The sequence below is a fragment of the Gallus gallus genome, chromosome 4 (genome assembly GCF_016699485.2).
Source record: "Gallus gallus isolate bGalGal1 chromosome 4, bGalGal1.mat.broiler.GRCg7b, whole genome shotgun sequence".
NCBI lineage: Eukaryota > Metazoa > Chordata > Aves > Galliformes > Phasianidae > Gallus > Gallus gallus.
In genome coordinates, this window is record NC_052535.1 from 17,331,277 (window position 1) to 17,355,876 (window position 24,600).

The 24,600-nt window shown below is 38.2% G+C and overlaps 1 protein-coding gene across 2 annotated transcripts in view; it reads left to right on the plus strand.

Annotated features, from left to right (window-relative positions):
• TBC1D8B (TBC1 domain family member 8B) overlaps positions 1-24,115 on the plus strand; it is a 31,675-nt gene extending 7,560 nt beyond the window's left edge. Inside the window, exons 2-21 of one of the 2 annotated variants that reach the window (XM_015278640.4) lie at positions 415-525; positions 4,385-4,503; positions 5,073-5,298; positions 5,762-6,002; positions 7,599-7,806; positions 9,255-9,425; positions 10,766-10,915; positions 13,088-13,238; positions 14,060-14,274; positions 14,707-14,824; positions 15,511-15,796; positions 17,410-17,539; positions 18,469-18,567; positions 19,746-19,814; positions 20,027-20,267; positions 21,104-21,169; positions 21,725-21,808; positions 22,760-22,816; positions 23,085-23,182; positions 23,538-24,115. In XM_015278640.4, coding sequence (XP_015134126.1) covers positions 415-525; positions 4,385-4,503; positions 5,073-5,298; positions 5,762-6,002; positions 7,599-7,806; positions 9,255-9,425; positions 10,766-10,915; positions 13,088-13,238; positions 14,060-14,274; positions 14,707-14,824; positions 15,511-15,796; positions 17,410-17,539; positions 18,469-18,567; positions 19,746-19,814; positions 20,027-20,267; positions 21,104-21,169; positions 21,725-21,808; positions 22,760-22,816; positions 23,085-23,182; positions 23,538-23,948 — 3,251 coding nt within the window. In that variant the 3' untranslated portion in view covers positions 23,949-24,115. Of the gene's footprint in view, positions 1-414; positions 526-4,384; positions 4,504-5,072; positions 5,299-5,761; positions 6,003-7,598; positions 7,807-9,254; positions 9,426-10,765; positions 10,916-13,087; positions 13,239-14,059; positions 14,275-14,706; positions 14,825-15,510; positions 15,797-17,409; positions 17,556-18,468; positions 18,574-19,745; positions 19,815-20,026; positions 20,268-21,103; positions 21,170-21,724; positions 21,809-22,759; positions 22,817-23,084; positions 23,183-23,537 lie in introns of those variants that run through there. The other variant, XM_015278641.4, reaches the window with a different exon arrangement.
• Positions 24,116-24,600: the final 485 nt, after the last annotated feature.

The following is a 24,600-nucleotide window of genomic DNA, read 5'->3' on the forward strand; positions in this document are numbered from 1 at the left end:
TTTTACAGTTTCCCTAGAACTGTTTCCTTTGTCTGTAAAACAGAACAACAGTAAGTGACTAATGAAGAGGTAGTCCAGTTTCTGCTTGTGCTTATTAAAGGCTGGGAACTACCATGTTCCTTCTCCGGTTATCCTCTGGTTTACCGTACTGCATGGCTATTGCTTCCATGGGCATCATCTCAAACTTCTTTGCCCTCAGTTTGTGTCTATAATGGCTTTGGTGTCTATAACTGCTCCTCAGCAGCTTCATCTGGGAGCACTTTTTGTTTTGTTCATTTGTGCTTCTTTTTTCTCAGAGTTTATTACAGAATAAATTTTCACTTGGATAGCATTCCTATTCAGTAAGAAAGGAATTGGGAGGTAAGCGTGCATTTCAAAACTTCAGTTTTACCAGGCTGTGTGTGTTTTCTTCAGGTCTTCTTGTGGGAACCCTAGATGCAGTATTGGATTCTACGTCAAAAGTGGCCCCATTTCGCATCCTGCATCAGACACCAGACTCACAGGTCTACTGGTCCATTGCATGTGGTATGTACTATTCTTTTAGAAGATAAGTGAGTTTATAAAGTGAAAAGTTTTTATTTTCTGAGCTGCAAAGGAGGTCTGTAACTTGGCACAGTTCAGGATGATGTGGAAAAGTTGATCCTTGATAGCATTAAGTATGCTGCAGGTATAAATAACAGGAATTGTTTATCTGATTTTTTTTTCTACTTTGTTAAAAATGAGCCAGCCTTCCCGTCATGATAGCAGCTGAATTCTTCCTCGTATCTGTTGCTCTTAGGGTGTGTAAGAGGTTCTTCTCTTTTACATGTTACGTTATTAATCAGTAGAAAGTGGAAAAGTAAATTGACCTTGAAAGTGGAGTACATGACTTTTCCTAAAGCATCGTTATTACTAGATTGATTTTTTTTGTTGTTGTTATTGTTTGTTTTCAAATTCTACAGCTTCCCCTGAGAATAAAGTGTAAATTCCTTTATACAGGCTGCTGAAATATTCAGAGAGACCTCCATTCCAAAAGTTGAGAGAACTCAGTTCTTTGCATGCATCACTGTTTTTTCTTCCTCAGCATGGTCTTGACTTTATATTGAAACTAAGATAGTCACATGGTCAAATGAAAAATGTCACTGTTGTAGGATTGATCTGTTTCTTAGGCTTATTAAAAACTGTGAGAAAGTGTATAATTACACTTAAAAAAACCCACATTTTAGTTCATTTTTTTCCATGCTTTCAGTTTTTTTAGTTAGTTGTGTTCTGTACAAAAGTAAAAAGCCCAAGTCACTGTCTAGACTTCTCTGGTCTCACAGGCATCCAGACCTGTGGCAAAAGATGAGTTTTGAAGGAAAGTTAGAGGTGCCACATTGCAAATGCTTATGTGATAGAAAGAATCATAGAGTGGTAGAATGGCTTGGGTTGGAAGGGACCATAAAGATCATCTAGTTCCAATGTCTTGCTGTGGGCAGGATTGCCATCCACTAAATCAGGCACCCAATGAGGGCCCAGGGCCCCATCTAACCTGACCTTGAGCGTCTTCAGGAGTGGGGAATCCACAAATTTCTCTGGGCAGTGTCTTCCACTGCCTCACCACCCTCTGAGTGGATAATTTTCCCTGGTCATCTAACCTAAATCTCCCCTCTTTTAGATTAAAACCATTCCCCCTTGTCCTGTCACTATCAGACCACCTAAAAAGTCACTCTCCCTCCTGTCTATAAGCTCCTTTGAAGTACTGGTAAGCTATAATGAGATCTCCCTGAAGCCGCCTCTTCTCCAGCCTGAACAAGCCCAGCTCCCTCAGCCCAAATAATTCTACCAGTAAATGCAGTGCTCTTGTTGCACTGAATTTTACTGTTTTCTTTATAAACCTTCATTACTTCACCTTAAATAAGCAATTGTGCCTTTTCCTGTTTGTTAAAATTAAATTAGCTACTTTATAAATTCTGATTTCTCCTTTCCCGTCTTTGGCTCAATTGTTTCTGCACTTCATGCTGCAATGTTAATTGGCTCGTATTTGTGTTCTTCAAGGGCTCATCTGAGGGGCAGTAGTCAGCGAGAGAATTGTGAAATGATTTAATGTAATTCATAACATCTTTCTTAAAAAGGGCAACATTATAAATGAGATAGAATTTGAACGGTCTGTGCATTGACTGTAAATACAATTTTGTGACTTCTTTTGGAGAAGTCAGAACAAATGGTGCCAGCGTGTTAAGAAAGATACTTTGATAAACGCGTTGAAAGTGCTCTCTGGTGGATTCTAATGGCATCAGGTAAGCCCCTGAGAAAGCGTGAAAGGTAATCTTCACCATAGGACTGAATTTTCACCAGTTCTGTGCTACATAAGTATACTTTAGAACAAAAGGCTTCACAGTGTAATTATACTGTGTTATAAAACACATTGTTCCTTCTGTGAAGTGAATAAATGGAAAAGATTGTTTTCTTTCCTGCTTTTACACAGTGAGGATTTGAAACAGTACTGCTAAATTGTTTAAATGTTTAGAAACAGTTTCATCTTCGTTGTGTCACATCTGTGCCTTTGGTTCTTACAGTGACTCAATAATTGCTCTATATGTGTAGTCTGAGAGGAAGAATTAGTTTTGATTTCATTGCTTCGTTAATTACTCTTTATATTATTTTTCAAGTGTGATTGCAAATCCAGCATATGTAGCACAGCCTAACTAACAGTATTTAGAACAATTTCTATTTATTCCCAAGGCAGCCTTAATTCTGTGGAGTCCACGGAAAGTTGTTCAATTAGTCTTTACAAAGTAAATTGAGAAAACAGAAATTGTGAATGGTGTGTTCCTGCCTGGGGGTAGTGACAGTATGTGATTGTAGAATGTTTAATTGTGAGCATTCCTGGGAAGGATATAACAACTAACTCACGTATGTTCTAGAATCCCTTTATTGAATCTTATGTAAATTCTTCCTCTCCATTTCCTTCTTCCTGTCTCCCACCATCTGATGGAGTGCAAAGAGTCACCTGTCTTAAAAAGAGTTGATTCAGTGTTGAATTTGCTGGACCTCTTCTGTTGGTTCACTAGTATAAGCTCTGCTTTATTACCTGTTTCCACGTGTGTAATTTGTAACTGAGTATGTGAAAAGAGTAAGATGAATTATCATGAGCATTTCACAACCTGTATCTAGTAGGTAAGAGTTTTCCTTTGCATTTGAAGCAAGCCACTAATCTATTTCTGGGTAGTTCAGGTGAGATAGTTTTTTTTGCTGTAAAGTCACAGTGACATTCACCATGAAGTAAGTGATTGCCTTCTGTAACCTTGAGAAAAAGTGCTGTCAAGTGAGTAAAGTAACATAATAAGGTTGCTTTTTTCTAAGATATTTGAAAGTGCCACATTTACATTCTAGGAAGATTGAATTTAGTCTTGTCTCTGTGTTTTGTATATTCCTTATGACTAGGGATAGCAGATTTTTAAGTTACTCCTCTGGCATGTATGTAATGAAAGAGAAGGAAGCGTTCCTTAATTCCTCAGTGTTGGAATCCCATAGAGTTCAGAAGAGAAACAGTACTAATTCTGGAGGTGCCAGATGCTGCTTCAAGGGTCATTCAGCTGGTATCAATGAGCCTTTTGTCCTGGATCAGGAGGTCTGGTATATATGGCTTTCCATCTAGGGTGCAGCTCTGCTTCTGTCCTCTTTTAGAACCCTTTAACTACAGGAAAACATTGCATTGTTTGAAATCAGAATGTAAGCAGTACTTTACTATGTAGATGGAATGACAACTGTTTCCTGAATGGTGGTTGGCTTAGCTTTAGTGTGATTAGAAATCTAATTAAAATGTGACTTGATTGAGAATGAGATAAAACAATGACTTACACTGAGCGCAAGCAAATGTTTGTCATAGGCAGCATAAATGGTTGTTTTATCCGAAGAGAGAGAGCCTGGCCATGGAGATGCGTACAGTGATGCAACCTTACACTTGTTAGAAGTGTTCGTGCACCACTGCAAATCCAAGGCTGGGAGTTCTCAGGGAACTGCTGTGGCTTAGTGATCAAAACTGAGGGTATCAAAAGTTCATGTTTCATTTTCTTATTAGTTTCTGAATGTGATCTCATGTTTCCCACCTTTGAGGAGAGTATCCTACTTACTAACATGGGTGTGTGCTGGTGATGCTGTTGCGCTGGAGGAACTGTCAGTCCCAGTCAGGCTTCAGCGCTGAGCCACAAAATCTTGACAAAGTTGGAATGCTTCTAGAGGTAAAGGCTAGAAATACGGATGCATAAAGAGCCTGAAAGATAAAAACACAGCAGTGTTTTTGGTGTAATTTGGACTTGTGGATGTAAATTACTCTGTGAACCTGAAATTTACTGAATATTCTCTTGATTAATGTTTTTAATGAAGTAATTAAAGTCACTTCTGTCTTTTGCCTTTCCATCAGGAGCCAGCAGAGAAGAGATAACGGAACACTGGGACTGGTTAGAACACAATGTTATGAACATTTTATCAGTATTTGATTCAAATGAAGATATTACAAGCTTTGTCCAGGGAAAGATAAGAGTAAGTAGAAGGCACATGACACAATTGGGAAAGGCTGAGTATTTTTTTCCTCTAAATGTACACAAATATTATGTTCCATGTAGACAGCACCATGATATTGTGTACTTCTGAGTGAGTAATACACTCCATTGTTACTGTTTATCTGCCACATAGTTAAGTAAAGTTGTTTGACATAAATTATTTCTTTTTGGTAAATGGTACGCCAGGTGCCTGTAGATAGTGGTCTAGAACTGATAACAAATTATTTCACAATAATTTTGAGAACCCCTAGGAAGTATACAAGAGTTCATTGTGCAATTACTAAACATTTAGCCCTGAAATTCATGTGATTAAGTGAGGAAAATATATTGTTTTCAGATAAGGAAACCTGACGATGTGTGTCATGCCAAAACTGTATGAATCTGAAGTAGCACATGAGATCTATAACCTGTGTTTTGGTCCTCAGACTATTCTTCAAGTTGTAAAATATAATATCGTATAAGAAGAATACTCCGCTGTATGTATGCAGTTTTTTATAAGACACCCACCCACGTGGATACATACGTGAAGTAACTGTTCTCCTGTTTTAGGGTTTGATTGCTGAAGAAGGAAAAGGTTCTTTTACAAAAGAAGAAGATCCTGAGAAATTTCGTGAAGGTCTTATGAAGTTTGAAAGGTGTTTTGGATTACCAGAGCAGGAGAAGTTGGTTACTTATTATTCATGCAGCTACTGGAAGGGCCGGGTGCCTTGTCAAGGATGGCTTTATCTTAGTACCAACTTCCTGAGCTTTTACTCATTTTTGCTGGGTGCAGAAAGTAAGTGAGGCTTAGGCCCAATGCTAACCCTAGTCCTTTCATGTTTTGCTGTATATCTTTCACATGTGGAAGCATTTTTCTTATGTCTTGAGGAAGTGATTTGCCATGTCAACAGGTGTCTAACTGATAATTTGTTAAAGTAGGTTAACTTACCTGAGTCTGTTTGTTTGCAATTTGCAGTATCATACTAGAGAAAAAAAAAAAAGACAATACAGGCTTGTATATTCATAAATGGTGTGTCTTTAATGTTTCTTTCTATAAAAATCATTCTAGTGAAAATATTTGATAGGAATTGTGAAGAGTCTTTTTTTTTTTTGTCCTTGTGAATTTATAGACATTTCCAAATGAGTTGTTATCTAACAGTGTTGTTTAATTATACTTTCGATTGCTACTGCTTTTTTGATTAATACAAGGATAGCAGCTAAAGAGGTGTTACTCATATCTGTTATATCTGTATTTTCAGTAAAGCTTATTATCTCCTGGGATGCAATATCAAAACTAGAGAAGACTTCCAATGTTATTCTGACAGAGAGCATTCATGTCTGCTCCCATGGAGAAGATCACTACTTTTCCATGTTTTTGCACATTAATGAAACCTTCCTTCTCATGGAGCAGCTGGCAAACTATGCTGTTAGGAGACTTTTTGATAAGGAGACATTTGAAAATGACCTAGTCCTTCATGATCCCCTGCAGATCACCAAGAGGTAACTGCTTATAATCCATCAGTTCTGGACTCAGTATATTTTTAGATAAAGGGGAGGAAAATCCTTGCCTGAGGAAGATCAGTAGATGTTGGCAAAGATGGCATTCTCTTAAATAACTATCTTGTTAAAATTTGGGATCAAAGGCTTGCATAACATTGTAACCTTTTATTACTTAGCAGTATCAAAGTCTGTATGAAGGCAGAGAGTGATCAAACCCTCCGAACTGGACTTCAATTGTAGTTTATAGTAGTCTGTATTTTTAAAAGACGTTTTACAGTGTTGAGGAGTAGGAAATCAGGAATGGAGAGTCTACAAAGAATCTCAGTGAGGAGGAGAAGAATAAATGATTTAAAATACATATGTACATAACTACATGGCTTTTGTGCCACTGGAGATAGAATCATAGAATCATAGAACTGCTCAGGTTGGAAAAGACCTTAAAGACCATCAAGCCCAACTACAACCTAACCATACTACCCTAGCTGTCTCTCTCTATATATAGATGTAGATAGGTAGATAGATAGATAGATAAGTGATAAAGTCAATGAGCTACAGATTTTTCTTGTTTATAGCCATGTTTTAGGCAGGGAGATAGATGTGTATGTAAATAAACAGATGGTTTAGAGTCCTTCCTTCTCAAGGAAAGTGTGATTATTTCTTGTAGTAAATTTATTACTTCATTTCTAGTTTCTGTTGATGCAAATGTTGCTCTCTCCTGGAGGAGCTATCCAAATTCCCACTCAAATTGTGAGGTTTTGATTGGCTAGTTACTGTGAAAAGTAACCAGGAAAAGCAAGACTACAGTTGGGTAATTTTAATTAACTAAATCTGTATTGGAAAATATTACCTGTGCAAAGAAGAAAATATGAGAAAGCATTTTCCAATAAATTTCATCCTTAACTTGATTTCCAATAGCTCCATTTAATTTGTTCCTAGTTAAAGCAAACTATGCAACAAATTTAAGAAAAAAAAAATGTCAAGAAGTCAAATTGTTCTCTCCTTGTATAGTACACTAATAGCAAAGCCTGGATTGAGTTGAATTTCCTAGGTAATTGATACTTTGGTTTAGTAGCAGTGCTAGAGAGACATGTTAGTCTGTGACAGAGATGTTGTTTCTGGCTGCAGTTATCTGTGAAAAATTATCCCATGATAGGTGCTTCTATGTGCTACGTTTCTAGCTATTTAACCCTCTGTCAAGACAAAACTTGTAGATTTAAATTGATTATTTTGATGGGTTGGAAAGCAGAGCAGACTAGGCTAATAGTGTGTATTTCTTTTCCACTACCTTTAGACCCTGATTCAGCAAAGTGCTTTGCTGTGTAAGAATGCGTCTGAATTTATTCCTATTTACTGAAGCATTGAAGTATTTTGTTAAGTGGGTGTGTGTAGGTCTGGTCCTGCATTTTGTTGCCTCTTCAAGCAAAATGCTGAACCTTCCAAGTGACAGCATAGGTTTTGAGAGTGCATATTTTACTGTTTTAAGTAGTCTTTCCACAAGACATTGCAACATTTGTATTTTTAAGGATATTTTTAAAATATTTCATTTTTCTTTTCTCTCTCCTCCCTTGTTTTTGTTTTGTTTGCTTTTTAATCTAGAGGCCTGGAGAGTCGAGCCCACAGTCAGCAGTTCAGTGCATTCTTCAGGCTACCCAAAGAAGAGACTTTGAAGGAAGTTCACGAGTGCTTCTTATGGGTTCCTTTCACTCATTACAATGCCCATGGGAAAATGTGCATTTCAGAAAACTACATCTGCTTTGCTAGCCAGGATGGCAGCCTGTGTAGTGTAATCATTCCATTGAGAGAGGTAACGCAAACTACAGTCAGAGCCACTTATACCAGAAGATTTTCACTTGTATAGCTTATTGTCAGTTGATTAGATTTTCCTTAGAATAAGCTTAGTTTACATGATGTCATGATTTCCCTCTACTTCTGATGCTGCATATAGTAATACTGCTTGTTTCATGTTTCGACATTGTCCTCTGTGTCATTTTTGCCATTTCCGTTTACTCTCATTTTTGTAGCTGGCTACAGAATCCAATTTTTCAAATAGTACGTATATTAAAAAAAATTATGCTTAATTTTTGAGGTTGAGTTAATGTAAGATTCTTGAGCTAAAAAGGACTGGAAAGGCTAGAGGATCTTGAAGATAATTGTTCTGCTCTGTTTCTTTCTTCGCTCTGTAGTGCCATTCATTTCTTTGCAGTAGTTGAGAAGTGCTGTCTGTTCAAACATCTGTAGGAAAATCCATTGACGTTCTTCAGTGAACAAATACCAGTGCCAGCTGGTAGTCTCAACAAACTGAACAAGGATTGTATTGCAAAGGACCGCTTTCATAGTTCTGTAGGGTTCTGCAGGTAGACTGTGGAATCATATCTAGGAAAAAAATCCTTTTCCATCTCTTTCCTGACTTTGCATGATCTGTGACATTGCCACATTTCCGTTTTAGAGATTTTTTTAGATTTTTTTAGAGATTTTTCAGCAGCATCCAGATGTGTGATACAATAGCTTAAAAATTAACCAGGATCTTTAAACAGTCTTGCAAACAATAGCAACATCCATAAGGTGTGGGGAAAAAAAAAAAAAAAGAAGAGACTGTGTTAAAGGAGCTAAATTATCTCCTTGTAGTTTGTTGGGCCCTCACTACTTGTTCTACAGTACCACAGAGTTCTTTCATTTAGTCTGTCTTGCTTTCCTTTCCTGTAACAATGTAAAAACATGAGCAGTGACAGCCGCTTTACAAATTCATGATTAACTTACAGGTATGTGCATTATTAAAGTGTATTAACTACTCTAATGTGTAACTGTTTCATGATAGCAATTAAAATAAGCTCCAGCCATCACATATTATGACAGCTGTCTCAGTGGAAATTTGTTCTCGTGAAACTTGATTCATTTCATTACTTGTCTGTATTTTTGATGGTAGGAAAAAAGGTAAACAGCTCCAGCAGGTAGGAGGCTGCAAGATTTTCAAGCATGTTCCGTACTTTCTGCTGAGAAAAACCTTTTCAAAGATGTTCAGTACCTTGTAGAAAGCCTATGACATGATACTTACTGCCTTGTATTAGAACAGCTCTAGACCACTGAGCTGTAACATTACCAGTTCATTATTTACATTACTAATTCTGTTTATGCGGTGCTTCATACTGCTGTTCCATGTACGTGTGTGTATTTTTAATCGTTTTTTCTTTTGGAAACAGGGTGATAAAATATGTTGGGATGGGTTGCCTCGTTAACGCAGCCTTGTCTCCCTAGGTGATAGGTGTGGATAAGGCTGACCCAGCCAACAGAGGAGTCAACATTAGTACCAAAGGAAAAAGAGCGTTTCGTTTCACTGAAGTTAGAGATTTTGAACAGCTTGTCACAAAGCTCAGAATCAAATGCAATGCAACTTCAACTTCAAGTCCACAGCACATAAATACAGAGGTAACTCTTCACCTAACTCTAGTTTCTCACTAGCTACTAGGTTGTCTAGTCTCACTAAGAGTTTAATGTATAGTTATCTATGTTTTTTTTTATGCCATGCACTATTATTTAATCTCTATAGAGAGGGTCTGCTGCACCTCTAGATAACATGTTGTCTCTTCTATTTTTTAAATCGTGTTCCCATTTCTTGCCTTCAGCCCCTTTACTTTAAAACTGAAGCCCATCAGTCTGATAGAAAATTATGTTTTGTTGTGCCTTTTTTTCAGTCAGCTGACTATTTGACTCAGAAAGTGGATGGAATAATTACAAGGTTACTTCTGGATGTGAAGAAATCTGTACTTAGTTTAATATATGAGAAATAAGAAAACATGACTAGGCAGTCCTAACAAGCATTACTTATTAGAGCTTCTGTATCTCTTCCCAGAAGATTTTCTCTTGAAAAAATTAGAATCCACTGGAGCAATGGAGCATCTAGAATGACAGTTGTGTGTACAAGTGTACAACTGAATGCCTTTTGGTAGAACGTAATCAGTCTATCGGACTGAATATCAGTGTGTCTCAGTGTTCAGATTGTGCTTCTTAAGAGGTCAAAAATACAAATGAATAATAAAAGCAAGACAGTTTGATATCAGCAGAAATGCTCAGCTGGTAAGTCTACAGCACAGCCCTGGGAGATCTGAGAGTTAAAGTCTGCTTCTCAAGGGAATTCCCAATTTGAATACCTTCTATTGGGTAATATCTGCATTATTTTGGCCTAGCACGCTAAGTTCTGTAGCTCTGGTTTTAGGGTGTGGAAAAGTAAATATTTCAGTGCCCATGTGTAGGAGAGCATGTGAACAATGATGTTATTGTTGAATGCATTATTTTTTGGGTTCTCTTATATTGTTTCCATCAGGTTTTGAAAAGCTTCCAGGTTCTAATGCTGTTTTCGAAATGCTCTCAGCATTTCTGTATAGTTCTGTATGTGGCTCCATTGAAATTAATGTTGTTCTTTCGACTTGATTGGTAGTCAGGTCTTTGCCTATTACTGTTTTCATAATAGTTGTCCTTTCATCATTAAGTTTTTGGTTGTAGAGATGAATTTTACAAGAGTAGCCTCTTGAAGCCTGCCTGTTTAGCATGGGGACTGCTTTCTATTTGTTTATTTTGGAGTTCTGTTTTTTACATATATGAATTGTATGCAAGTCTACATTTTAGTACAGAATCTGATACCTGTAAATTGATCTGATAAACAAGGATAGTCTGGAAGCAAAATGGTTTCTGCTGTAAGTGTTGCTTCTTGATGGATTGTTTGGCATTTATAACTACCATTGCTAATATCTATTTACTTATTTGTTAAGGTTGCAAGTAGTTCTGCTTCTGACAGTCCAAAGGATTTTGATGAGGTACCATCAAAGATAGATCTGAGGGATAACAGCAAAACTGTCAGTACAGAAGCCCTAATGACTGTCTACCATCCTCAGGATGCTGAGAATCTAGACCCTAAAATGGTAAGGGATAAAGTGGCCAACAGTTTTTGGAATCTAACTGGAAGAGACTTAAGCATATTCAAAACATACTCCAGCAAGGCTGCTGATTTCCACTGTGGCTTTGCCAGTCTTCTTTCATCTGCATGTTCTGTATTTTGAGTCCACAGGGTTCTTCTTCACGGCTGTATTCAATTTTCTGCTCAACTTGTTTAATAACGATATGCCTCATCTTTATGGAGCTAATTCCTCTTGCTCTTTGTGCCCCTCAAGGAAGAGCTGGCTGTTTGTTTTGTGATAGTCAACATGTTTCAGGTCTATCTGAATTGTCAAGGTACAAAGTCACTACAAACTCTTCAGGAGCAAGGAGAATGTTATCAGGAAACTTTCTTCATTTCTTAATTGCTTCATTCTTTTATGCATCCGTCTGTCAAAATTACACTCTGGATGTTTTAAAATTTTTGTAATTATTATTTTTGCAGTAAGATGTACTATTTTTGCTTCTCTGTGATGCATACAAGAGGACAGAAGGGTTTCATTTTAAAATTAGCCTTTCAGCAAAAGTAGGCAAATTCTACTTTTTATAGTCCAGTGGAAAGAAGTGGCAAAATTTACTTTTCCTTTCTGCAGATTGCCTGTAATTGCTTTAACAATATTAAATATTACTGCTGCAAGGGTAGACAATAGTGTCAGTGTTCACCCTGTCTGAGCACTGGAGTCTCTCATGGGCCGTAACCATTGATGATCAGCTGTTTTACATTAGATTAATTGCATTGCTCTTTAGGAACACAATCAGTAGTTTATTAGAAATCTTGTATCTTAGAGAGGACCTGTTTCACTGCTTCCACTTTTTCTGCCTCCTACTCTGCAAGTAAAATGTCTGTATCCAGTTATGTTTAAAGAGGGAATTCTTGCCAGTTCTCCCTCTGCAGGAGGTTTTACTTACATGGCTGGTGCTATTGAAGTTCAGATGCGTACACAGTTGTCTTGTGCATTGATAGTAATTGCTGGCTTGCCAAGTGTTCTCTCTGGTTGATAAATATTTGATTAAATGTAAAATCAATATGGGTGTATTTTCAGCGATTAGTTCCCCTTCGTAATCCAACTCGACTTCATTCTTTTGCAGTTTTTCCCAATTACTGATTCTTTCCCATTGCTATGTGGCGCTCATGTTAAATAAAAACAAACGGAGGAGTGATTTAGAAACAGTGGTGAAACGATGGCACTGATGGAATGTCATCACTGTGTGCTTTGCACCATTTGTACCCACCCTGTTCCAAATCTGTCAACTGATGTAATGCAACATAGTGTGATGAACCAGAAAGAAAGGAGAACAGCCTGCTTTCGCTGTTGAGTTTCTGTAGGATATTATCTTGTCTTCAATATCAGAGTTAATACATTTTCATTGCTGTTAGCAAAGTACAATTCAAAGGCACATTGAAATTGCAGAATGCTGATTTATCTGAATAATTAAGTAGATATCTGTAACAGTATGATTTGACTATGCAAGTAATCACTTGCTTAATTACACTGCATCATCATGGCCAAATGTTTGTTCGTTAGAGCCTGCAGATTAGCACAAAGAAAACTGGAACCACACAGAAGCAATCTGAAGCTTCCTCCTATTTTTCTTGGTTTTCTTTTCTACTGCTTTCACTCAATTTCATCTTTTTTTCCTTCTTCTATTAATTTACTATTTACCAAGAAAATGTGTCAGGAAGCAAAAATAAGAATACTTTAAAATTGACCAAAGTTACAATCAGATTTTTATGTGTATGTATCATATAAGCGTGTATTTACGTGTAAATAGCTGACAAAGAATCTTAACAAGTGCCTCTTTTTTTTTGCCACAGGAATTATATAAAATGATGAATTTTGCTTACCCATTATGGTGACAATATGTTTCTGGAATGCATCAGAACTATGATGGCAGAATTTATCTGCATATTTGCACTGTGTCCTGTCCATCTAGTCCAACCCCCCCTGCTAAAGTGGGTTCCCTGCAATAGGCTCTGTGTTTATTTCAGTGTTTATTTCAGTTAGCAATACTGATACTGGTGCTGTCATTTACAGTGTATGTGAATATAACTGTGAGAAAAGTGGAGTTTTTTGTTTGTTTGTTTGTTTGTTTTTTTCTGGAAACATGAAAAAAGCTTCCAGTATACATAATAGTCTTCTTTTTTTTGATTTTTGTAGTTGAAAGAAAAAATGAAAGAACAGTCCTGGAATATCCTTTTTTTTGAACGAGGTCATGGTGTCAGTATGTTTCGAACAAAGAAGACTCGAGATTTAGTTGTAAGAGGGATCCCAGAAGCCTTAAGAGGAGAGCTCTGGCTACTCTTCTCAGGTACTGCACAGCAAGTATAATGGATTCATTCTGTGGACTGTGTTGTATGGAAGTTCTTGTTACTGGCTGACCATAGTCTGACAAAAAAAAAAAAGAAGCGCTCTTTCCTGTGGCAATTTTTCTAAACCTTTCTGAAGGAAGAGCCTTTGAAATACATCCAGCATTGATTCAAACGAAATCTGTCCCATCATCTTCTTCAACAAACTCAGCTAAAAAATGATGACTGTATGCTCTATTTGTGATCTTCAAGGGGACAATCAGTTTCTGCAGCGTCTCTACTTGTTAAAAAGCAAAGTGTGTTTATAGGCCCATTTTTTAATTGTTTTGATTTAAGCTCTCTGTGAGGACAGTGTTCCCAGACAAAAAAAAAAATGTTTTCCTAGAAGAGAATTTGGCTCCAGTATTGGTAGCTATTTGTTAGACACTGTTGCTTGGTTTAGAGGGTGGAATTGTAGACTTTTCATACACACAGGGAATCTCTTGCCAGAACTCTGAGTATACTTCTGTGAGTTTCTGCTGTAGAACATACCTCCGTCAGAACGGAGGTGAAAGGAAACTTCCCCCCCAGCCCCCCCAGTGAAACAGGAAAAAAAGTTAACTTTGTAAGGGAAAGTAACTTTCGTCCAAGCCTTATTTTCTTTTGCTTTTCTGTTTTTGTTTCAGAAGAATGCCATTAATTTCAGTAGAATTACTCTGTTATGTTACACAATAGCAGCTGGAGGTACCTCAGAAGTCACCAGAATTTTTTTTACAGATTGCAGAAAATGGAGTAGATGCTTTAGTATTGTCCTCTAATGTTGTTCAGTTATATTTATTGTCAGGTGCTGTCAATGATATGGCCTCCAGCCCTGGTTATTACACTGAGTTGGTGGAAAAGTCCTTGGGAACATGCACTTTAGCTACTGATGAAATTGAACGTGATTTACGTCGCTCCTTACCTGAGCATCCTGCTTTTCAAAGTGACACAGGAATTTCTGCACTCCGGAGAGTTCTTACAGCTTATGCATACAGGAATCCTCAAATTGGATATTGTCAGGTACAGTAGTTTTGAGAGCCTAAACATGAGTTCATCATGGCAGTATAGTGTACCTCATAAAATCAATCACAGAAATACGCAATGGTTTATTTTTGTTCTTACGCATTACTTTTTTCATTCCACCATGTCACATGAGCTTTTGTGTTGAACTTGAATTTGTTGTTAAACACTACTGTTTCTATTGCACTTATGCCTGCATTTCTACTAGACTCTTAAAACTTAAAAACATTTTTATGTAGTTTAAATACTATGCTCTGTATTTGATAATATAAATGTAGAATCCTTATACCTAATAGGGCTGCAGGTTACTGTAGAACTCTAAACACATGGTATAAAAGGCCTTCAGAAGAATAAACCTTAACAAATGACAATTTGTTGGGTTTTCACCCTCTTTCCTCATACGTGTTTCCTTTCTTATTTAACTGTTTACAGGCAATGAACATATTGACATCAGTACTTCTGCTGTATGCTAAGGAGGAGGAAGCATTCTGGCTGCTGGTTGCTGTGTGTGAAAGGATGCTACCTGATTATTTCAATCGTCGAATCATTGGTAACATCAGTCTGTCTTGTAATCTATCTAGAACTGAATATAATGATCAGTCCTTGTGAACAAACATTCTGAAGCCTAACTAGTCCAAAGAAACTGTGGTGCTTGGTTCAGTATTGTAAAGTAGAAAATGGGAAGTAACAGAGAACATCCCAAGACTCTTCTTAATCTCTTAAGAAGTGGATGTAATTTTTTTAAAAAATGTCATTATTCTAGGGATAACTACTCAAGAAATATTTTCTTAGACTATTACACAGTTCCATTGGAATTATAGCTGCAATTTATGCTATTTATTGGAACTTGGACAGCTGAAATAAAAGAAACAGTGTTGTTCCAGAAGCAGACTTAGCCTAGTACTAAAGCTTGCAGGTATGTATGCTACAAGAAAATTGCTTGTGAGGTTTCTCTCTCATTGCAGAGAGGATGCATCAGCTGACAGGGGAATCACTGGCAGTAGTTATGCACATGCAGGAGTGCTAGCATACTTTACAGAATGCAGAAGTTCATGTGTAGAGTGTTTAGCTTCCATCACAGGGAATGGAGACAGTGGTGCCGTGCAGCTAGGTCTCTGTTTGCTTTGACAACAAATTGCATTTGGATAGGAGCTTGATTTCTGGCCAGTGCTCTGAGAAAAGTACACTTCTCTTTATTAAGATTTGGGTGGTGGTTTTGTTATCCTCTCCCTGCAGGTGCCTTGGTAGATCAGGCAGTATTTGAGGAGCTCATCAGAGTTCATCTGCCTCAGTTGACAGACCACATGATGGGCATGACTTTTTTCTCCTCGGTCTCTCTCTCCTGGTTCCTTACCCTTTTTATCAGTGTGCTGCCTATTGAAAGTGCAGTCAATGTGGTGGACTGTTTCTTCTATGATGGAATAAAGGCAATCTTGCAGCTGGGACTTGCAGTGCTGGAATACAACATGGATAAGTTGCTGGCTTGTAAGGATGATGCAGAAGCTGTGACTGTTCTCAACAGGTATCAGTGCATGTCTTGTTCTTAAAGGCTGTGTAGCAGCTGCTGTAAGTGCAAATAAATGTGTCATGGGGCAGTGGGGAGGCTTCTGGCCAAGAATTCTGAAGGCTTTGAAGTAATTAAATGCTCATCTCAGGTGGAAATTTCGGAAGTGATGGCTGGGAAGTGTGCCTGGGTACTCTGAAAATCTTATCCTCCTTTGAAGTTCTACTAGAACCACTGTAATTTCATGTGTTTTAAAGTAAAAACTGTTTTTATTATTATTTTTAACTAAAAGGTGACTTTTGATGATAACCAGCGAGTCCAGAGAACACTAAGACTGTTCCAAACAGTTCAGACATTCACTTAGTAAGAAAATATTCTGCTGTTCAGTTCTTGTAGTTTTGGCTGCTGGCTCCTCTGCTGCTAATGGTTGATAGTAGAGGGGAAAAAAATGCTGTTGCGGACAGTTGTGACCAGATAGCTGTTTTATATGGGCATTTAAAGAAAAATTGAAATATGCAACATCAAGTGCATTCTTAATTGATGCATTACTTGCACGGTTTTTGTTTGACTAGCTGCCTAAATAGTGCTGTTGCTGCTCCTGTGGTTCCGTCAGGGGGTGTTATAACAGAAACACTGTGCTGAAACTGCTCTATGAGTCGAGAGTTGTAATTGTTATGCAGTGATAATAAGAATTTCCCTTTAGCCAGATTTTTAAATGTTGCATGTTTGGATGGGGTAGGATCTACAGAAGTAATGAGGAAGATGTATTTTTATTTTAAGACGCCATGCAGCCTGGTGATTATTTTAGAACATAACTGTGCTTGTTTAAATTTTAAGCTCTTAAAAGCAATAGCGGTAAGAGCACATCCACTCAATTTTTTGATTTATTAGATTATAAAATTTAGAAGCAGAGTGAAGTTTTAAGTTTCAGTTCAACCAAATGAACTGCCTGACACCCAATATTTTAGTGGTTATTGTGAAGTTCTTTTGAACTTTGACTTTCAACATTTTATTTGGCTGTAACACTTCTGTTGCACAGTTAATCCAGCCTGCAGCATTCTGGTGTATTTATAAAATGATGGCAGTGGTTTGTGTCACTTCCAAAAAAAGGAAGCTGTCACTCCATAGGCATTTGTTTCTCAACACTGACCAACCTCCCTGTTGGAACTGTTTAGCCTGGCTATGTAGGTGTGATTTGAAGGAATTAAGACTGCCTGGGTCACAGTTCAGCCCAAGGCTCCATTCCTCTACCCTAGTTGTGTAGCACACTGAGAACCAGGGGAAAACCAAGTGGAAGGGGCTCTGGAAGCTTCTGGTGCTTCTGGAAGCTTCTATCCTATCTGCAGGAAGGATAACTGTTAGCACTAGGTCACAGCAGTCATGTTACTGCCTAGCTGTGCCTTGAAAATTTCAATACTCTACAGCCTTCTTTGGGTTGTGGGTTCCTGTGTTTGTGTATCTGTTCTACTGTTACATCAGATTTGTGCTATTCATGCTGATATTCTTTGCTATTTTTGCACATTGATGTTAATTTGCTATTTCTGCTCATGTTTTTTCGCTAGATGCTGATGTTACCATTTTGTTGTGATAATCTGCTTCCTGCTGATTTCTCATGTGTTTGCTTCACGCAGGTTTTTTGACAGCGTCACCAACAAAGACAGTCCTTTGCCTCCAGCTGTGCAGCAGGGCTCCAACCTCAGTGATGCAAAGGGTGACCACCCAAAAGTGGACATTACTGATTTGATCCGAGAGTCAAATGAAGTATGTGTTCTTGTGGGTATGTTTTTGCACCCTACGCAGTGTTTACATTGTGCAGGCTATGTTGTTCAAACTAGTATAGGAAACCTCTCTAGAGTGACAGGGATTATGGTGTGCATTTTGCTGAGACTCACTGAAAACCATATACATTACAAAATAGGTATGTTTTTGTATTTTTTGTTCATCTTTTTTTTAAACTGCCTAGAATGTGCTTGCTAGGCTGTCTTGAGTGGAGTTCCCTGGACTCATCACAGGTCACGTATTGTCATCCTTCATTCACTCTGATAGCGTGTCTAGTAGTATGTCAGCTCAATGACAAACAAAGCACAGGAGAAACAGTACTTCTCTTTACTAATCAGAGTCTGATTACTTTACATTACAGACAGTGGTAACATCTGACATAATGGCTGCTGCAGGAAACTGTATATAATTAGCTTGCTGTACTTGTGAAATGGATGTTTTGGGATGTGCTGGGTGAAGGAGGATCAGTTAGGATCTTCTAGCATTTCTTTTCAGTGTACTGCTTTGATTTTTGCAGTGTCTAGCTTTGTAGTACTGGGGAGGATACAGATCTAGCTTCTCATTCTGTCTTCAGTTTTAGATAAGGGTATTAATCCATTTATAGATAGGTTTCTCCTCCACCTAAAGTTCACTGAAGTGAACTTCAAGCCCGACAACATATGCGTTAGGCTTTGTCTTTCCATACAGTGAACTGCAGTTTCTTCTCTTCCTTCATCAGTCTTTTAAACACTTTCTTTTTAAAAATTGCACTATTTATCAAGAGTCATGATGTGGTAATAAATGATTCTTTGCTCATTTTCTGTGGTCTTCCTGTGCATCCACACTTGTATTTTGATGCAAAAAAGGCAAAAATACCTGCGTAGATGTATCTAACAGCAGCTGATTTCATAGAACTGTATTTTTTTTCATAGAGATACGGTGATATTCGGTATGAAGATGTTGAGAGTATGCGCTGCAGAAACAGGCTTTATGTGATCCAGACATTAGAAACTACAACCAAGCAGAATGTGGTGAGTGACTTGAAGAACAAAACCCTTTCCTCTGGGAAAATTCCTTCCTTTTTCAAAAATCTTAAGATTTCAATTACAATTTCCAAAGCCAAATAAGTCATTTTGTAGGCTGAAATCCCTCTTGTCTGCAGGGTGTCTGTTAGCTGAGGTTTGGGTTGTGATGTTTTCAGTCTTTGAATCACAGCATAACCTTCTGCTCTCATTACAAATGCCATCATCACATACAGCTTCTAAAAGCTGGCATAACTTAGACATTTTGCATTGATGAGAACAGGCTGCCCTGTGTTTCTTTCTGCTATTGTTAAATTGTTAATGCATTACTCTTTGAGACATACTGCTACAGTAACACAATTAATTACTTGCATTTTTTCTTTTGGAAGCCATCCCAAATGTCACTAAAGAAATTACTGTATTGCATTATTGTCAGCATTCACCAAGTGTTGCTTCTTGTGTCTGTGGTATTTGTGAGTGTGTGGTAATGCATGCTTGGTGTAGCTGCTCTTGAGCTACCAACATCATTCTTTTATTTCAGGCTCCTGAATTGAGGTAAGGGGGTTGCGAGGTACTTCCTTGGTTTGTCTGCTTTCTTCATTGGCTTATTTGCAGTAACTGGTAATAGTAGTAGTCTACTTAGCAAGCGGTGCTTTTATCAGTAGTAGATGTGGCTTGTAGCAGCCGATACTAACTGCTGTGTATTGAGCTAAGATGTTATCTGTTATATTTCATTTTACAAAACATACATCTTGTGAAGATGGATACTGGTCTTGTTTGAAAATCCTGTTTGTTTTTTTTTCTGTCATTTAAAAAATGGGGATTCAGCTTCACAGGTAAGGGCTGAGTGTGCACTTGTCCATTATAAAGGAAGCTGTACACTAGTTCATTATAAATAGTCTAGCATTCAAATTGTATGTCTTGGGTTTCATAGTGTAGGCTCCATGTATGCAAATAATGTGACTTACTTTAAATTCCCTTTTTAGGGAGAAATTATTTCTCCCAGTCATCTCCTTCCCATCACCCCCTATTTGCTATTAAGAAGCAATTCTGTTCTTACTTCTAATTCTAACATGCCAAAACCTGGAATATTCAAACTATTTTTTTAGTATAAGTTTATGTCTCTCACATTTTATGGGCTTAATCCAAAGAGACTACTCATTAATTTTTTCTTAATTTTGTTTCAGCTACGTGTTGTGTCTCAGGATGTAAAATTCAGTCCTAATGTTCTTGATGAGCTTTATGAATTATTCAAGGTAATATGCTATCTTCATCACTTCTCAAACTTCCATCCTAATGGTGGACAAAATGAAGAGTGTTGAATAGTTTTAAGTGAGGTGAAAGCTAGATTCAACGTATTTTTTACGTCTGTTTAAAAGCAGATTACATAGTTGACTCCCCACTTCTTTAACCCAAATAAATAGTTGTTTCTTCATACAATCTAATATCTATAACCTTCCCTTTGCAGAAGGAACACTTTCTTTCCTGCTATTGGAATGTAAATAGTCCTGTTTTACAACACCATGATGCCAGCCTGCCATATCTTGAGCAGTATCGAATTGATTGCCAGCAATTCAGAGTTCTTTGTCATCTCCTGAGCCCATGGTCGCACTGTGCAAACAGAGACTCTATTGCATTGTGGACATTCAGACTGTTGGATGAGAACTGCCATGGCCTTATCAACTTCAAACAATTTTCCTGTGTTCTTGGTAGGAGAACAACACATATACTTAGTACACTCACAAGGGAACTCCATTTTGGAAGTAGTCCTGAGTGTTATTGCCTCCTGTGCACTATGTAGCGAGTTTAAGGAGCCTCTTATTTTAGGGTCGAATTGCCTTGAATTGTATTGAAATAGTTAACAGAGAGCTTTACAAATTAGTAACTTCTCTGAAATGTTAATCCCCTGGAGGGTAATCTCTTATTTGAAATTATTACTTTACTATCAAAAACATTGGAAAGTTAGAAAATGGCATGACCTTGTGGTTTTGGTGATAAATGCTTCCTCACTCTGTAAGCCGTCTCATACACATCATGCAAGATAACCAGTGCCTTATATGTCAGGGGAACTGAAAGTTTTCAAAGTTGCTACTGTGTCCCTTTCATCTTGTTTCCAAAGCTCAGGAGTAAAAATAGGAAAGGCAAATGCTGGGAAGACTTTGATGCTACGTTTCTTTGGTGCTGTGGTTTTATTTCAGTAAGTCACAGGCATCCTGTGCTGTGTACTTTCTTCTGTAACCTCAGTGTTAGCTTGTTACAGGTGTGTTGCAATCCAATTAGTGAGCATGCTTTTGTGTTTCACTGAGTATTCAGAAATACTTCATGGGATAGTCTGCTAAAATTTTGTCGTGTTCTTTCCTCAGAGTAGGCAAACCCTAGGCTTAGTTGCAGCTGATATTTCTTTAAGCTTCATCTCTAGTTGCACTCCATGTAGGATATGACACATGTCCTGTTCCAGTGTCTGTGGATTGTGGTTGTGTAGGTTAAGAGGGTATTTTAAATCTTGGTCCAGTTGAATAGCCTGTTTTCCTCTTGTCTCAAACAGATACCATGTATAATGGAAGTTTCACTGACAAACTCAAGCTTCTTTTTAAGTTGCACATCCCTCCAGGTGAGAAAGAGGCTGTCCTTGGCTTTGTTTGTTTGTTTGTTTGTTTTAGCTTTTCTTTTTTCCTGCAGTCACTAGCTCTGGCTACAGTACAGTCCTGTAGCTGTAATACAGATGTGTATTTTTTTGCTGGGTGATATACACTTTGGGAAGTACTTAATACACTCAAACACCATTCCCATTTTCATAGAATTATAAAATCATAGAATGGCCTGGATTGAAAAGGACCACAGTGATTATTGAGTTTCTATGTGCAGGGTGGCCAACCGCGAGACCAGGCTGCCCAGAGCCACATCCAGCCTGGCCTTGAATGCCTCCAGGGATGGGGCATCCACAACCTCCTTGGGCAACCTGTTACAGTGTGTCATCACCCCCTGCATGAAAAACTTACTCCTAATATCTAACCTAAACCTCCCCTGTCTCAGTTTAAAACCATTCCCCCTTGTCCTATCATTTTGTTCGTTGGGATTATATATGAGTCACAAGCTTTTGCTTTTTCTCCCTCCTTTGTCAATGCTTGGGAGCTCCCAAACCACTTTATTCAATTATTTATTGCAGCTTTTACTGAAGTGGAATCTCTAAGCCCTTCCAAAGGCGTTGCTCTTTCAAAAGAAGAACTGATCCACTTCAGTCAACTCAGTGGTAAGCATGTGGCTTTGCCTACAGAATATTGGAAGGATTCTGTTAATTATCTCATGGTGAAAAATGGGGAGTTTTCTTCTGAAACCCTCTGAAATCTGCTTTGAATTCATCTGTTCCAGCAAGTCATGTTATTGTTAGCAAGAATATTGTGCGGAGATGTTCTGTGAATAGCTCTGTTGTCATACAAAGCAGTGCAGAATTTGTGGGTAACCATCACTCTTCACAGCATTTGTTTTCTGTAGCAGCATGTGGCTTCATTATGAGCATGGTTTAGGGGCCATTTCATTGGCAGCTGCACACAGAATAGTGATGTTCTGTTCTGAATTGGGTATGCCTGATGAATGAATTCAAAGGCTGCAAGTGTTTACTTGAAATAGAGGAGTTTATTTGGTCAGCATTTTTCAGCATGGTAGGAAGCCTTTCTGTTAAACAGTTGTTGAAGTGCTGGCCATTGCAGTTTTGCATTCAAGAGATGATATTTCCTGCTTCAAGAAGTGTAATAACCACAAATACATGATGACTGAGACAATGGGTTTCAAAATTCTTTGTTTATATTTTAAATCCTGTAAGTTGGAAAAAAAAAATATGGGATTTAAATTTATGGAGTTGGGAAACTGTTTGGTTTTGCATCTTTGGAAAGAAGATCCTTTTTGATTTTTAGAAACTATCCAAAAGTGCCTTATCCACAGTACGTTCGTCCTGTCCTTAGCACTGTTCACCACATGGATAGCATTCTGAAGATTATCTACTTGATATGGCTGATTGTAGTTTTTTGCCCTCTCCAGCCTTGCGGTGGCTTCTATTTTTTTTTTAGAAGGTATACAGATTTTGCCACATGGTTTCTTTGTGGGGAGGGTCTTTTGGGGGTCTTGCTCCTTAAGGCAAGAATTTTTGATAAAAGGAAGTGGTGATCCTCCTTTCTCAAAGCAATAACTTTTTTTTCTTTTCTAGTTTCATCTGCTGGGGATAGTCTTGAAAGTGATGCTTTGAAGAGCAGCCCAGAAAAAGGTAGAGAATCCTGGAGTCTTTTGTGGGAGCAGAGCTTGGAAAGTGCATGCTGACAAAGTATACCAATTCACATAATCTCCAGCGTAGTGCTAACATTATAGACACTTCTGTACGTGTAGTCCTGTGAAGGAGGGAGTAATGTAAACTCTGATCCTGGCCCCACAGCTTCAAAGGAATGATGTGGGGGATGCAGTTGTTCTGCTCATCATACCTCATGGAAGCTCTCAGTTCTTGTTTGCTCACTTTATTTATTTATTTTGTCAAATAGGGAAGGGCAAGGTTGATATTCAGGCCTATCTGAAGCAATGGCAAGATGAACTTCTTAAAAAAGAAGAAAACATTAAGGATTTGCCAAGAATGAATCAGGTAAAACCATCTGTGTCAGAGTATCACGTGCCCGATTTTTTATTTCTGTATTTCTTTTTAAGTTCTGTTAGTATTTTTCTAAAGGTTTCTTAGGATCCCTTAAATCCCAAACCTTCACGTTAATCATGACACTGTTTATTTTCTAAACTACTTTAATTGTAAGCTTGCCGTAGACGGTAAGAGGTGGGCTTTCAGACACACAGGTTCACCAGGGTCCATGACTATGCTGCCAGTAGAGCAGTTTTTGCAGCAGGTGCCCAGCAGCTGCAAGCACTGGGTTGAGATTGCAGTGCGTAGTGAAACAGGAGAGTTGTGTCGCTGTTCTCTGAATAGTCTCTTCTGTGTATCTGTTTAGTCTCAGTTCATCCAGTTCTCAAAAACTCTGTACAATCTATTCCACGGAGATCCTGAGGAGGAACTGTTGTACCGGGCTATAGCAGTGGTTACCAGTCTCCTGCTGAAAATGGAAGAAGTTGGGAGAAGGCTTCAGAGTCCCACATCACCAGTCAGAAGTCCAGCTGCCACAACAGAGGTGTCTGCTGAAAGCCCCCAGAAAGGACAGGAGGAAGGCAGCTCTGAGCAGACTGAAGGCAGTGGAGCGCAGAGTCTAAGAAAGAACCACGAATGGTCTTTTGCCTTTGAACAGATTCTGGCATCCTTACTGAACGAGCCAGCCTTTGTGAGATTTTTTGAGAAACCTCATGAGATAAAAACTAGAATAGAGAGTGCTAAAAATTTACAACTTAAAGCAAGAACTAGAGTGTAATTTACTTTCTTTGACTCTGAATTAACTACATAGAGCACTAGCAGATTAAGGTTGTTACTGCGGAAATTGAGTACGTTGTTTACATAGGGAGAAGGGTTTGAAGATTTAGCTTTAAATGTCAGATTACTGGTATGCTTTCATGTAAATAAAAATAGTTTGAAGCACAATCACTTTCTTGCATTGTTCGTAAGTTTCAATCCAAGCAGGGGCTGAAGAAGAAACTGCCTACCATACTATTAAAATATGCAACATTGGTAGGAAATACTAGATGTGACCTGTAACAAACTTTGAATGACAGCTGTTATGATGTGTGCTCCCCACATTCATTTCTATTCCTGTGATAAATGTCATGACTTCTACTTAGATATTTTTCACTTAAAATGAATTGTCAACAGCTCAGATGTTGACTTCCAGGTTTGTTATTTCCAAACTTGCATGTGGACAGGAGCAAGGTGAGGACTAAGAATAGAGGTTTCAGCTGGTAGCTACAGTGGGCACAGGAGCCTAAGGTTAGGGAAGAAAGCAGCCCTGCTCACAGTTCCCTGCTTTGGTGTCACCAGTGATCCTGCACTGTGACAGATCTCAGCTCCTTACTGTCACTGCAAACTGTCTTTTCTTGGCCCATGTCTCGGTTTTTTGCAGTGTAGCCCTT